The 14,371-nt window shown below is 54.5% G+C and overlaps 2 protein-coding genes across 2 annotated transcripts; both read right to left on the bottom strand.

The window, feature by feature from the left end:
- Positions 1–3,305: 3,305 nt before the first annotated feature.
- Positions 3,306–3,674, bottom strand: DL89DRAFT_95336 (uncharacterized protein). Its single transcript, XM_040892291.1, has one exon. It carries the CDS (start codon positions 3,628–3,630, stop codon positions 3,370–3,372), a length of 261 nt encoding a protein of 86 aa, XP_040739875.1. The 5' UTR covers positions 3,631–3,674; the 3' UTR covers positions 3,306–3,369.
- On the bottom strand, positions 3,656–5,966 carry DL89DRAFT_270635 (uncharacterized protein). The gene is made up of 9 exons (XM_040888780.1): positions 5,574–5,966; positions 5,424–5,550; positions 5,341–5,389; positions 5,127–5,265; positions 4,877–5,094; positions 4,503–4,706; positions 4,358–4,473; positions 4,125–4,318; positions 3,656–4,089 (listed from the first exon to the last, which is right to left on the bottom strand). Exons 1-9 carry the CDS (start codon positions 5,664–5,666, stop codon positions 4,018–4,020), a joined length of 1,212 nt encoding a protein of 403 aa, XP_040739874.1. The 5' UTR covers positions 5,667–5,966; the 3' UTR covers positions 3,656–4,017.
- Positions 5,967–14,371: the final 8,405 nt, after the last annotated feature.

Genomic DNA, 14,371 nt, shown 5'->3' with positions numbered 1-14,371 from the left:
CAAGTTACAAGCGTCTTCTAGCAAGCAATCCAGGCTCTGGCACAAATGCCGCGTGGCAGCCTGCGAGAGTCCATCCAATTCGCCTGCAAGAGGATGCAGTAAACTCGTCGCCGCCTTGTCGTCTGTGCCCAGGGCAACAGTCGCGGAGACTGTATGGATACTGCGTCGATAAGGCTCATTGAAACCGCCAAAGTGTCAATTGCGGCCGGCTTGCAACCTAAGCAGCAAGCACGATAGCCACAGCAGCAGCAGCATAAGCAATTCCTCCACACCACCGAGGCGCGGCTGCTCGCCACGCCCGCCTAATCAAACAGCGGTGAATTAAGCTCATCACACATCGCGCTACTGGCGCTGCGGCGAGCGGCGTATTCTACTTCGGACTCAGATCACGACGAAGCTGCCAGAAATATACACAGAGTATCAGTCGACGACCTCGCCATCCTAGCGCCGGGGCCTTGTGCTTGACCAGGGCGCGAAAGTCAATGGACACGCGTCAATTATTCTTGGAGTCGCCATCTCTCGCCCACGTAACCTACATCGCCCACATCGCCCCACATCAGCACCACAGGCTTCTCCAGTTAGGTTCAGCCCGGAGGGCAAAGCGTCGACAGACTGCAGAACTGTGTTGATTAGTTCCTCGGCAGGAACATCCAGCAAAGCATTCTGACGCTGCGTCGGGGTTGAAAGATCGGAAACCCACGTTCAAGCAGACCGACTCATGTCGGCAGTGCAGTTGCTCAACTCTACGCCTGCGCTGACAGTCAACTTTATTTGCGGCGCTCGTTTTGAAATCACCGCGTCTGCAGGACGCAGCGTCACGATGAAGTTTTGACGCCAACGACATGACGCGCTGGATTACTTTGAAACGAATGCGTTTTGTATTTATGCGGGTCAGCCAATAATCGACGATGGAGTCGAGTGTTTGAGGAGCTGGCTTGGTTTGATCCGCAGCAGCAGCGACATGGCCATCAGCATGATATTCATGTGCTGGGCAGATCCCAGTCCAAGGCCGCATTGCCGGCAGTGATTGACGGATTGCCAAGGGTGTTTGATGCGCAGCAGCGATTGGCCACCACACGATTTGAAGTGTCATATATTGCACGTGGCGAGAGCTGACCAGGCCTACAGCACTTGACTTGATTTTCGTTTCGTCAGAGGATGAGCAGGGGCGAAAAGATCTCGCTGTAGCAAGCTTCAGAAACCAGGACCTAGCTTCGGCTTGTCCAGCGTCTGGACAGTGCAGCGGCCACCGCTAGGACCCTTCACATCAGGCCACCATTACTGGCTCCGGCCAGCAAGCACCCGCAAGCGACAGCTGCTGCGGTGATGACGACAGCGGCTGATGACAGCGATGGTACGAATGGGGCGTTGAAAAGGAGCTACCAGGCTGCGGACAGCAAGCAACCACCCTGGCTGCCAAGCCAGACCAGTTCTCGGCGGCCCCTTCGTCACCCACGTCTCAGCACAGGCGGCCGCGTCAAACGGACGCCAGGTTGCCTGGCAGAGGTCGGCTCGGACTCATCTGGTAGACGACGAATTGTGGGCACAAGCGCGAATTTTTCCACTACTTGACTACACGCTTAAGTTTTGAGTACCCCGCTGGGCGAGCGCAAGGCACGTTCGGTGATGGGCAGGACATCTCGCGCCTGTACAGGGGCGGCTTCCTCAACGACACGTCATGGAGTTTTACATTGCGCTATATCTCCAGAGGACGATACGCAGGAACAACCCAGTGCTTGCACAGCGATGCTGCTTCTTTTTCAACACATTCTTTTTCAAAAGCTGTCGTCCCAGCGCAAGCCGCGCAGGCCGCGCGGGTCTGTGGTCAGAGAGAATAACCCGTAGCGGCCTATGCATTGGGCAAGGCTGAAGCGGTGGATTTGCAGTGTGGACCTGCTGCAAAGAAGTACATTTTCGTTGCAATCAACGAGAAACCTGCATTCGTGTACTTGGCCATCACTTCACCAACCGGGGCCTGCTGCTGGCCACTGATGACAAGAGGAGCAGCGACATTGCGCAGGGCAGTCGTGAAAGTCGATGCCAGCGAATTAAATGGGACGCCAATCAGGGTGATCCGAAAGCCAACCTGCACAGAGGCTGCAGAGTCACCCAAGGCAGGCTAAAGTCGCGGAAGACCCTGGAGGAGTACGAGATCAACCAGCTCTTCCCAGCGCCAGAAACACTCGCCGCAGCGCCAGCGAGACAGGGCTGCTAGCTATGGACCTCGAACGGAGATGCGCGTACTGGACGGCGGCATGTGCTGCATAGCAGACGCTACTGTCGCGGCCAGTTTCAGAGAAACATTGAAAACTCGGTGTGCCAGCACGCAGATAGCAGCGCCAGGCAGCGCACCAGCAACGAGCAGGGGGCCCTACAACAATGCCTAATTCCCGAGACGCATCGCCGATCGTGCAGATGAGTGCTACGCGTGGGCACTCGACACTGGGTTGAGAGGAGAAATTGCAGTCTTTGTTGACCTGTCGTCACGCCCACCCTGGGTTCCAGGACCATTTATCAGCGCAGCCGTGAGGAGAATGGTGAGGCCGTCGCCGATCCGTCTTTGCTACCTAGCGTGATGGGCGCCGCGCCTGATCCTGTTGTGATTCGGCTTCAAGAACAGCGAGTTTAAGATAACTGCCGGCAAAGTTACAAGGATCCCAGCAAAGCACCCGTACATCCTGATCCTGATTCGCTGGCCAGCAGCACCAGACGACTTCTTCAGCTTGCGCTAGCGCGAGTACATACTCGCGAGATTGAGTCTCGCAAGTCCCCCCGCTGCAGCAGACAGCAGCGACGCAGCAGCCGCAGCCAGCAACCGGGAGGCGTCTTCGGGTGACTTGCAGCGTATTGGCAATGGTGCCACTGCAGACCAACCATAGTGCGATTGCGGAGTCTATCGTGCTGCACTTACGTGGGAGGATTCTGCCGCGATCCGCATGACGCTGGCTGGCGTTGGCAGTCAAACAATGTGAGTCTGCGCGAGTGTTCGCCCCCGGGCTTATTGCGGCAGAAGCGGAAGGGGATGCTGGACCTGGGCCACGGACCTGGCGAGGGCGTACTGCGGAGCGAAGCAGTGTTGGGTGAGAATGGGGCGCTGCAGCGCGCGATCGACGCATTGCGATCTGGGCGACGACCCCTCCCTTGCTGGCCGAGCCCAAGCAAGGATTGGTGCCAATGGGAACGGGGATTTCTGAATTGGCTCGATTTGGGACCGCCCTGGGCTGACGCCGGCGCGGCAGCTCGGCTGCAGTGTCGGCTACGCTAGTGCCGGAGAGAGTCGCAGAAATGCGGGCTCCGCCCTACGACTGCGCGATGCGACCGTGCAGCCGCCCAAGATTGGAGCGGAGAAGCGATGATTTCCAGTTAGATTTATACAGCTAATGGAGGTCCAACATATCGTGTTCTTGCATGATGTGCGCGGCGACTTAAAGCTAAAATAAACCAAAGCGTGCTTTGTATTGAAAGCGCCTGGGCAGAGGCAGAGTGGGGGGCTGGGGGCCGATAGCCAGCGCAGCCGCGACCTGCCAGCATAGCAGATCGGCGCTTCTCGTCGCAATTTCGCTGCCAGTTTTTTCCGTGGTCAATTTGCGAGTAAGCCTGGATGCATGTCATCGGGCGGCGTCCTAGCATGTCACTAGGAAGTATGTTTTCTACTTTTTGTATTAGCAAGACGAATCTGTAGGCCGAACAGTGGGCATCTGGGACATAATATGCCACACATTAACTTCCGCATTTCATTCTCATGTTAAGACCGAGCTCGACTTTCTGCCACCGTTAGTAAGCCCAGCAGCATCGCCGCGACCAGCTGCATGGCAATTCGGCAGTTTGACAATAGCTTGCCACTATCCGCACCATCTCCAGGACATAGATTAGCGCAGCCCAGGAGGGCAGATGAGTGCTTGGGCCACAGCCTATATTTGCACTGTGTAAAGGAAAAGAAGAAGAGGAAAAGGTAGACTAAAACAATATGTGGGAATATGTGGAAGAGATCGATCCCCCAATAGACGCACGCCGTCATTACAATCTAGTGTGTCCGAGCAGTCCGCCCTCCTCACGCAAAAACATAGCCATTGAGGCCTTCTTGTCGAGCTTGCCCATTGCAGATTCCGGGGCAGCTCGTCGACGATACCGCAGCACTTCGGGGTCTTGTAGCGCGAGATGCGCTCATACACCAGAGGCCTGACGCTCCTCGATTGGTCAGCGTCGTTATCGGGCTTGAGCGGTGCACGGCAGTGCGCCCGACCTCGCCCAGTCCTCCGCTGGGCACCGCCACGACCGCGGACATCGACAAATGTTCGGTGCTTCAAGCAAGCTCTCGCTCAATTTCTCGAGAGCCGACAGTTTGAAGCCGCCCTACTTTTGATGATGTCGAACGTCATTGCGCCATGATGTAGTAGAGGACCGTCCCGAGTCGCGGTGCCACATCGCCGGTTGATGAACCAGCCGTCGGACGTGTAATTCCTTGGCGGTTTTCTCGGATGAGGCCGTAGTAGGCGTGGAACACATTGGGCCCTTTTGATTTGGATGGTGCCTGATGCGCCTGGCGTCTCGTCACGTCCTTGACCTCGGATTCTATCAGGCGCACTAGCACCTTGGGCAGCGGCTTGCACCGACCCGGCCTTGCGGTTCTGCGGGGTTCAGGCCGTCGTTGCTCAAGCAGCCATGCGATTTCAGACATTCCGTTTAGCGCCGCCTCCAGCATAATTCTGGCCCGTGGCCTTTTTGCCAGCGCGGAACACCGATGTCGGCCGGGCCGCCGAGCAGAGCAGTCAGCGCAGGCTGTTCATGGCCCGTGTATAGCCTGGGCGCTGGCGCTCGGCCGGCATTCTCCTTCGGCAGCCTGCACAAATGGCGGGGTCGTTACATGGTGGCACACCCATTTTTGATGATTGAGACGTCCTGCCGGCCCGTCGATGATCGGTTCCAGACGCGTTCCTTGTCGAACTTGGGCAGCATCTCGGTGTGGCTCCCCGACCACAGCCGCAGTGCACAGCCGCGACAATAATGCCGTGCAGGTGGTTGCAGCAGGGCGGACGCTTGCAGCAGACGGTCCTCGGTGCGTCCATCCCCAAGGCCCTCCTCGAGGTCAGTAATCTGGGGCCGCAATGTTGGTCGTGTGTCAGAACCACACCTTGGGCTTCCCGGTGGCTGCCAGTTGGTGTAGTTAGATGAACAGCGCTCCCTGCCTTCATCATCGACAGCGAGGTCGGTCGCTCTGGCAGGTTGGGCAGGTCATGGATGACATCGCTGCTGACAAGGCCGAATCTGGCCCCTGCAGCGGTCGAGCACGGCGCTTTGCACGTTAGGTCAGCAGCGGCCGCGGGTGGTTCATTTTAAAACCGGCGTGTCTTGGCCTCCGAGTTGTGATGAAGTACTCGAGCTCGCCGGTCTGGGTGCAAATGGGATCAGAGGCACAACTGCACCGCCAGCAGGCGCCAGGATTCCCACTTGCACGGCGGCATACTGGTTAGCCGTGGCGAACCAGCATCGCAATGCTGGCGCCCTTGTCTGGTCCCGATCGCCCAGGGCGCTCTTGACCTTGTCGCGCATCTGCAAGCAGTGCTGCACGTTACGTGTGCTCGCCGGCATTCATCGACAATAGCAACCTTTGCTTCTCTGCCGCCCGGTCCTGCGACTGCGCGTATTCTCTTGGCAGCGTTGAACATTGGCCAGATTGGTCAGTCCCTATAGAGATGGATTAGGAATTGTGTGTAGAGAGACTGTACAGGTACAACAGATATTCCTAGTCGAACTATTGCAGTCGGAGAGGTTATCTCTAATTTTTGCAGAACGGAGTAAATGGCAATGAACAAATGAGCGAGGTGGGTGGAGGAATAAGGCGTTTCCGGGTTTAGTTGTTTGAGCAGGCATTCGTGCGCGAAATGCTGACCTATATATATGGACGTCTCCCCCCTTGTTTTCCACACAAACTGCAACTTTACTCTTTCAAGTGTGAGGGGGGGGGGGAAGGGAGGCCCTCAGCCCAAGATCCCAAGGTGCAATAATGCCATATCTTTTTTTCGCACCACTACACTCCCTCATTTGCTGGCAACGCTATTTCCTTCAGGCATTGCAATGGAACATTTGCCAGTGTAGCCAGCTGTCGGAGAAATCTATGTAGGGAGCGGGTGCTGCAGCGAATCCCGCGTTCTCACATCATGCGTATCTCTATCCCCACCAGCCAAGGAAAGCAGACGTGGGCAACAGCACTCTGCAGCTCAGCGGCGGGTATGTTGCAAGCATTGACTGGTTCACTGGCCAAGAACGTGTCACTGTGAGCTCTTCAGAGAGGCAGCTATTTATAATATCAATTGTGAGCGGGGACCGGTGTTCCCGCACAAGGCACAGGCTCGCGGATCTCTTGCGTCGCCACAAAAGATTTTTGCCTGAGCTCGTGTTGCTGATTTTCCCTCAGTCAACCACGTTATGCGACTGGGGCAAGGGTGGCAGTTCACGCAGACTGGGCGCTTAAGGGCGCGAGCAGGAGGCGACGTGTTCTGAGTGCACTCGATTCACAAGCCCCGCTCCTTGCACTTGGTGAACTGCAAGCTGAACAAGCGTGCCTGAGGTTGCAGCCACAAATTTCAAGCCAGCTTCCTGTTCCTCGATTCACTATTTCTTAACCCCAGGGCGTGGCTCTGAGAGGGGGTTGCTTACCTCGCCCGAAGGAATGTGCGCATGGGAGCCCGGTTTGCATCAGGATTGCACGCGCTGCTATTCCGCAATCGGAGCCGAAGCCAGAACTGCTCATTGTTACAAGCCTGTAATAGTCTATGGTAAACCGTATAAATAGTCTGGTAGCTGGAGGGCAGTAGAGATAAAGAAACCGCCTCGGAAAATAAGCGCCCTTGGATTTCTATACACCACCTTTTGTCCCTGTCAGCTTTTCGAATGACTCGTTCGATCGACGTTTCACAAGCCTGCTTTTCGTGCTGTTGATGCGCCTCAAGCAGTCGCTCGGTATTGCGAAGATCAGTTCTGTCCTGGCCGCTCCTCCGCCCGCTGCCGCAAATCTGCTTATTTACGTGCTGCCGCCCGGAGTAGCGGTCAGCCGTATGGCACCTCAGGTAACGCCTTCACCACCAAACCTTGTATAAAAATAAAACGTCCTTCACCCAACACTCGTGGAGCCGCAGCAGGCACCACAGAACCGAAGAGCAGGACTCGACTCGGGGATAGCAGTGTTTTTAAAGGGCAGTGGCAAAAAGCACGGCTTTCCTGGTGGTGGTCCCAAAGAGCCAGCCATAACTGGATTGATGCGGGCCAGGCTGGGTCGATGGGGGGGGCGAGTGGGATAGCCCGGCCCGCCAGAGGAAATTCTAGCTGTCACTGCTCTTTCGTCTCTCCCCCTTCTTTTCACCGAAACACGATATTTAGCCGTTCTATCGCCCAGCACAATGGCCAAAGGAGTCGAACATCTGGATCGCCGTCAGCGACGACAACATTGAGCGCGTCAAGCAGCTCGTCGAGGCGGACAAGTCGCAGGTCAACGCCCAGGACCCCAACGGATACAGCCCCCTCCACGCTGCCGCCTCGTGGAAGCGCCTGGAGCTGCTGAAGTACCTGCTGGAGAATGGCGGGTAACGTCAACATCGGCTGATGCCGACGGCGACACACCGCTGCATATCTGTGAGGACAAGGCGTGTGCTGAGCTGCTGCTGGAGCACGGTGCCGATCCTGAGTGCAAGAATAGTGAGGGCCTGACGCCTGTCCATACAAACCCTTGAGAACGAAGCCATTGAGGTCACTGAGCTGCTGTGCGAGCGCCTCAAGATCCCGGTGCCAGAGATCGACCAAGTCGACGAGGCCGAGGAGCAGCACCAGGTCAACGTGTCGGAGGAAAAACTGCAGGATATCTCCAACTGGATCATGCAGCAGGCCGATGATGCCGACGAGGCCGATGAGGACGCGCTGCGCGAGATGGTCACAAAGTACATCATGAACAACCTGCGCATCTCCAGTGGCAAAGATGACGACACAGCTGCGGCCACAATAGCCACGTCAGCCGACAACACCAAGCCCCAGGACAACGAATCTTCAGCGACTGACGCTAAGAAGTAAACCGCCGTTTTCTTTTTTTGTTAACACGAGAAAACGCTATTTTTCCTCTGCTTGACCGCTTGCTACGTGTGCTGGCCAGCGGCTTTGAACGGGTGCGCGGCACCGGTGTCGATGAGCGCCCACGACGCCGCGTCGAGACATAGGACTTGTCTTCTTTGTCGTCCTCATCGTCCTCGTCCTCGTCCTCATTGTTATCATCATCGTCATCGTCATCGTCGTTGTTATTGTCGTCGGATTCAGGCTCTGGGCTTGCGTTTTTCGAAGATGAGGGATCTGCAGCAGATGCCATGTCGTCCGTATCATCGACACCCGCCCCGCGCGCCTCTACCATCATCGTGCCAAACTCCGTCCATGGCAGTGCGAATTCTGCATTGGCCTTGCGCCAGAACAGCGGGTCCGATGCGTCCAGTACGGTGCCGATACTGGATGGTGGAATATTTGTTTCTGAGCTGTGCTGATCTTCTCCAGCGCTATCTTCGCCATCGCCCTCACCATCGCCTTCGCCCTCACCATCCTCGTCTTCATCCTCTTCTTCATCGTCTTCTTCATCGTCTGGCTCCTCAGATTCATCCTTGGTGGTCCTCCGCCTTTTGCTTGGCCTCAAACCAGCTTCGGCCTGATCATCCTGTGCCGCATCCTCCTCTTCTGCCTCCGCATCATCTTCGGCCTCGTCGTCCTCGTCGTCCTCGTTCTCATCTTCCATCTCCTCTAGCAGCTCCATATCATACAGTGTCTCGAGTCGCCTCCATACATCTGCTGGCTTTACATCCCTGTTGCTGAGCCGTCCCATTAGCCGCGTGTATATGTTGACCATGCGAAAGTGTCTGTGAATCCCGACAGGTCTTAGCCCGATCATCGATATGAACAGCGACAAGTCTGCGTCGGGTGTCCACATCGGGTTTGGTGTCTGCGTCGCCTCGTTGGCCATTGTACACAAAAGAAACCAGTACTAGTCAGCGAGTAGTGCCAAATCTCCCGCCATTCGCCGCATTTCGACAAATTCATACTTGGCACCAGTAGCCCATTGGCAATTGCTTAGGGGGACAGAAAATGTTGCTGACAATTGGATTTTTATACGAGAAAAATGTTGCTTAGAGCTCGTCCTTGACATGCTCAGCCTCGGCCTCGGCCTCGGCAGCCTCATCCTGGTTCTTGAGATCCTTGGCCTTGCCCAAGAACACATCCAGCACGTTCTGGCGGATGGCAAAGCTGTCGAGCTTGCCGGCGTTGACCGCGCCGCTCTTGACAATGTTAGCCAGACGCTCAGACTCCTTGGCGGCAAAGTCAGATGCCTTGCTGACCTTCTCCATGACCTTGACGTAGTACTTGGCAAACTTGGCCTGGGCCTTGTCGTGCACCTCGCTGGCGACCACCTTGGCGTTGGAGATGATCTTCTTGCGCTGGGCGGTGGTAGCATCAATGAAGTCGCGTGCCAGGGCATCAAGGGCAGCCAGGCGGCCAGCAGTCTGGTCCAGAGTGCCTGTAGCAGTGCGCTGGGTGCCGGCGTGCTTGTTAACAAAGGCAACCAGGGACTCGAGCGAGCGGTCGCCCTCGAACTCGATGCGCTTGGCGTCCTTGCCAGCCGGGAAGGCGATCAGAGTCGGGAAGCCCTGGATCGTGACCTCGTCGCGGATCTTGGTGTCCTCACTGGCATCATAGTTGGCAATCACCACGTTGTCGTCGTTCTGGAACACCTCGGACAGCTGGGCATAGATGGGCGCCAGGCGCTTGCAGTGGCCACACCACGGGGCGTAGAACTCGACCAAAACAAACTTGTCCTCATCCAGGGCGATCTGCTTGAACTTGTCAAAGTCCAGCTCCTCGACCAGCGACACAGGCTTCTTGATGCGTCCAGCAACACCCGTCTTTTCGCGAACAAAGTCCACCAGCGAGTCCAGGTCGCGGCCGCTCGAGTAATCGACAGGGGTCTTGATGTCCTCACCCTTGGGGAAGAACTTTAGCGTCGGGAATCCCTGAACAGCAAACTGGTTGCCCAGGTCCCGGTGCTCGTCGGCGTTGACCTCGGCGATCACAATGTCGCTGGCATGGCTGTAGCCTTCGGCCAGCTTCTCGTAGTCCTCAGCCATGTTCTTGCAGTGGCCGCACCACGGGGCGTAGAACTTGACAAGCACATCCTTGCTGCCATCAACCACCTGCTTGAAGTTCTTGGGCGTCAAATCCACAACAGGGCCGCTGCCCGCACCCAGCGCGACGGTGGCCAGCGCAGCAACAGCCGCGACGGCTGCAACCTTGATATTGAACAACATTACTTATAAAGGGCGATTTCTTCTCTGTGTTTGCAAGTAAAAAACAAAAGAAAAACTCGAGAAGAGAAAGGCGAAAGGGCCGAGCTGCAGCTGCACCAGCAAAATGGGCGCGCTGTCGCACATCGGGCCAAGCAAAGAACGTTTGCCAAATTGTGGAATCAATTGTTGACACGTCACCGTGATCTCCCAGTGCCTTCCCGGATCACCGCATCACAGCCTGGGTTGCGGATACTGCCGAGTTCACTGATGCTCAGAGAGACACATCATACAGGCTTGGGGCTAGCCACGCCAGTCTTGTCCTTGATGAACGACGCCATGTCCTTCGCCGTGCGCAACCGGTCGTACTTGATTGTGCGCTTGCCATTGTCTGCAAGCAGGAGAATGGTCGGGTAGGCGTGGACGTCGAACTTGTGCGACAGATCGCGATCGCGGCTCGAGTCGACTGTCGCTATCCTGACGTCATGACTGCCCTCAAAGCCGGCCGCCAGTTTGCCGTACTCGGGCGCCATTTTATTGCAGTAAACACATGACGGCGTATGGAACAGCACCATGATGTTCCTGGTGCCCTGCAGCGCACGATCAAACTCATCGCCAGCTATCCGCAGCGCCTGGAGCTGCGGGTCGGATGCCGGCTCTGGTTTGTTGGTTGCAGCGCGTGCTACACCAAACAGAAAACACACAAGCAAGGTGTAACGCATGTCGACAAACGAACTAGCAGAAAAACAAATAAGAATGCGCTATTGAAAACATGCAATACACAAAAACAAGGGGCAGGCCTCTCGTTCTAATATTATCTCCAGGGGCAGAAGCCGAATGCCCTCTACATGGCAAATGAAACAGTCTTTTTAGGCTTGGCGACGCCTGCCAGAGCATCGCTGCCACTGGACGCAATCTCATCGCTGTCCCATTCCCGGTTGATTGCGCTGAGCGTGCGGGACAGCCCAGCCTTGCCCGGAGACTTTTTGGCCTGCTTCTTCGCCCGCCGCTTCTGCATCGTCTTCTCGAGCAATTTGGCTTTCATATCGTCCTATATTCCACCACTTATTAGGCTCGTATATTGTGTGCGGAGGGAAATATCGTTGCGGAGGTTGGAGGTGCAATATCCAAAACTTACCAGCTTCCGGCCGATCTTGCTTTTGCGCTCCATCGACTTCTTCTCCTTTTCCTTTGTCAACGACTTTACAACCTGCTGCCGCTTCATCTTCTTCTCGAGCCGCATCTCCTCGATGCCGCTGACCTGGCTGAGGATGCTGAGCATTGAATCCTAAGAATATTAACGTGTGGGTGGGTAAGCGAAAAAGATGAGAAAGATATTGTGGATAGCTACGTGGACCGCGTCGCTGCCTAGGCACTAGTGCTTGGCAAGGGGGTTCTGCCAATGCAGAATATTTATGTGCAGCAGTGTCGTACCTTGGTTGCAAACTTTTTGCCCTTCTTTCCACTCTTCTTAATTCTGCCGGCTTCTGGTTTGTCAACTGGGGCCACACCAGCAGACTGATCTACCGCTGCCTCCTCTATGCGCTTGTCCTCCTTTGCCATTATTGTGTCTACGGGGGCGCTTTTGGTGTGTGTCAAGTGCTGGTAAACAAATGGAAAACAGAAATACGGGAAAGAGGAGAGGGCAAGGCCTAGGAGCGTGAACGGAATGTGGACTGGTGCTTGTGCTAAAAATAATTGGCAGCTTACAAACTTTTGGTGATGTTGATTTCCATGCGATTGTCTGATTGGATCATCCTTTCAAGCGGGAAGTGTTGATCGGGATTAAGGCTTTTAGGGTGGTTCACATTGGTACCAACCATTGTGCTATTCGGGGAGGCAACAGATAAATGGCTACAAATAATCACAAATCCAGCAGTCAGACGGGGTAGCCTGGCACTGACAGCACAGTTTTGATGGCAGCTCCAGGCAAAGGGGCTTGGGTCGCCTTCTCTTGCCGAACTGCTATAGCCGGCAACCCGCTCGCGCTAGGAAGCAGGTTCATTATGAATCAATACTGTACTAGAATTGCTCTGCTCGCGATGCGAGCTCGGCTGCTAGTCAGCTTGGGTTGACACGTCGATAAGAGCATCATGGCGAACTGGTCATTTGAACGTGTCGGATGGTTGTTAGTGCAATGGCGATCATGGACATCTCCCACCTTGGTGGCCTGCTCAGCGTAGGCGCTTCAGCGCTGGCTCGCTGCTGCTGGCAGCAGAATCGCCTGATGTTGCACGCCTCTTGCGCGACCTCTTTGTTGCCAGGGTGGTGCCAGAAGCATCGGTAGCAATGGCCATAGAGCGACGGAACCGTTCAGGAATACTGCCTGAATCACAGAGTGACTGGAAAATGAGCCTGAAGTTTAGAACTGCTGCGAGATCGCAGTTCAAGAGCCGAGACGAATAAACTCGCCTGTATTGCGCCATGGCCCACTTACATGACTCGCTTGTACAGCGGAGAAGGCCATGGCACTTCACAGTTGGGTTCTTCGATCTCTGGTAGGGCCGCAGGTTGGGAACATGCCGGAATGTCTGCTGCAGTGGCCTCAGTTGCATCTGATGGCATCTTCGCTGCTTCGCGTGTAGCCTTCTTGGCCAATTTTTCGCCCTTTTCTGCTGCTTTCCTTGCTTCTGTTGCTTCCCTCTTTGCTGCGTTGATCTCTGTAACCTGCCCACATGTTTTCGAGATAAACATCTGCTTGATTGTTTGCTTGTCTAAGCGCACATGGCCTGGGATCCATGATGTCCGCAGAGGTAAGCATTGGGGGGAGACTTGCCAAGCTGCTCATTATCGATAAGCTGGCATAGGCGAATGTATGCACGCAGATGCTTAAGTGGATTTACCTTGGCATCATAGTATCGGCTGTCTTTGGCGAATCTGTACTTGGCATCATAGGCATTAAGGACTGGTGCCAGCTTGTTGTAGATTGCAAGCATCCGTGGGGTGAGTACACTGAGATCAGGGTGTCTAGAGGCAACTGCCTGGCGGAGCTTCTGTGCAGGTGTATAAATACACACTTGACATGCGTTATTGAACTCAGCCTTGGACACATTGCCAAATGTACTGTGCAGTGTGTTTTTGCGGCTGCGAATACCAATCAATTTGGCCAGAATCCGCTGTAGGCAACTGCCATAGTGCAACACAATGTTGTTCTTGTATGCTGTCATCAGCTCGGTATCCACGTATGTTGCTACTTGATTCATTTCACGTACGCCATGTAGCTCGATATCGCCATTATGTAATAGATACTCATAAATATGATATCTAATTACATCACCGAAATCTGCGCTCGACAGTTCTGGCCGGTCCTTCCGGTTGACGAAATCCTCGGCAGATATGACAGTCTTCGCCTTCAGGTTGCGATAAATAAATAAATAAATGGAACGAAAAAAACCCCTTTTTCACAAATGTTGCAGGGTCAAAGGCATCATCATCAGCTAGTTGATGGAGTAATATCCATTGTGCAAGCATGTATGTATGCTCCTTGATGATATTGACGCTGTGTACAAATTGCTCTAGGCGGGGCAACATAGAATCACGGAAGCCAATACCACCAAGTGATGTCTTTATGACAGTAGTGCTGTGGGTAATATTCATTTGAGAAATTCAATAGGCAAAGTAAGAAGAGAAATGATGCTGTTCAGTTTTGCTGTATTGCAGATGCATAGCATTAAGAACTTTTTATTAAAAATGATCTGGCTTGCATGGTTCTTGGGGCCCTTAGCACTGATACAGTCTCTTGAATCAGTCTATACATACTGGGTCCATTGTGGCCCAAATGCTACCATATATGTGTTCATAAGATAAATTAATTTATAAAATTAACCTACAAATATTGCATAACCACCAGAAGAGATATATGGCCTTATTCAATAGGTGCTCATAAACAAATATCCTAAGAGTGTTGCGCAGCTGGTGATGACCACCATGATGACGCCATGGAAGTTATCGGGCTGACCGACAATGAGAGCAGCTCTTGCGCTGAACCAATGGAGATATCTAGTGGAGACCTGTGACCACTACAATAACAACTTGTCGCCCTGGTTTCACCGATGAGGTCAGATGCC

Source organism: Linderina pennispora, assembly GCF_002104995.1.
Source record: "Linderina pennispora strain ATCC 12442 chromosome Unknown DL89scaffold_21, whole genome shotgun sequence".
Taxonomy (NCBI): Eukaryota; Fungi; Kickxellomycota; class Kickxellomycetes; order Kickxellales; family Kickxellaceae; genus Linderina; species Linderina pennispora.
This window is presented reverse-complemented; position numbering and strand designations above follow the sequence as displayed.

Bases quoted from the DNA above. Each gene is read 5' to 3' on its own strand.
- DL89DRAFT_95336 (XM_040892291.1), bottom strand. From the start codon at position 3,630: ATGCTAGGACGCCGCCCGATGACATGCATCCAGGCTTACTCGCAAATT.
- DL89DRAFT_270635 (XM_040888780.1), bottom strand. From the start codon at position 5,666: ATGTTCAACGCTGCCAAGAGAATACGCGCAGTCGCAGGACCGGGCGGC. The intron at 5,390-5,423 runs GTGCAGTTGTGC...ATTTGCACCCAG, and splicing joins AATCCTGGCGCCTGCTGGCG to ACCGGCGAGCTCGAGTACTT. The intron at 4,319-4,357 runs GTAGGGCGGCTT...CGAGAAATTGAG, and splicing joins GACGTTCGACATCATCAAAA to CGAGAGCTTGCTTGAAGCAC.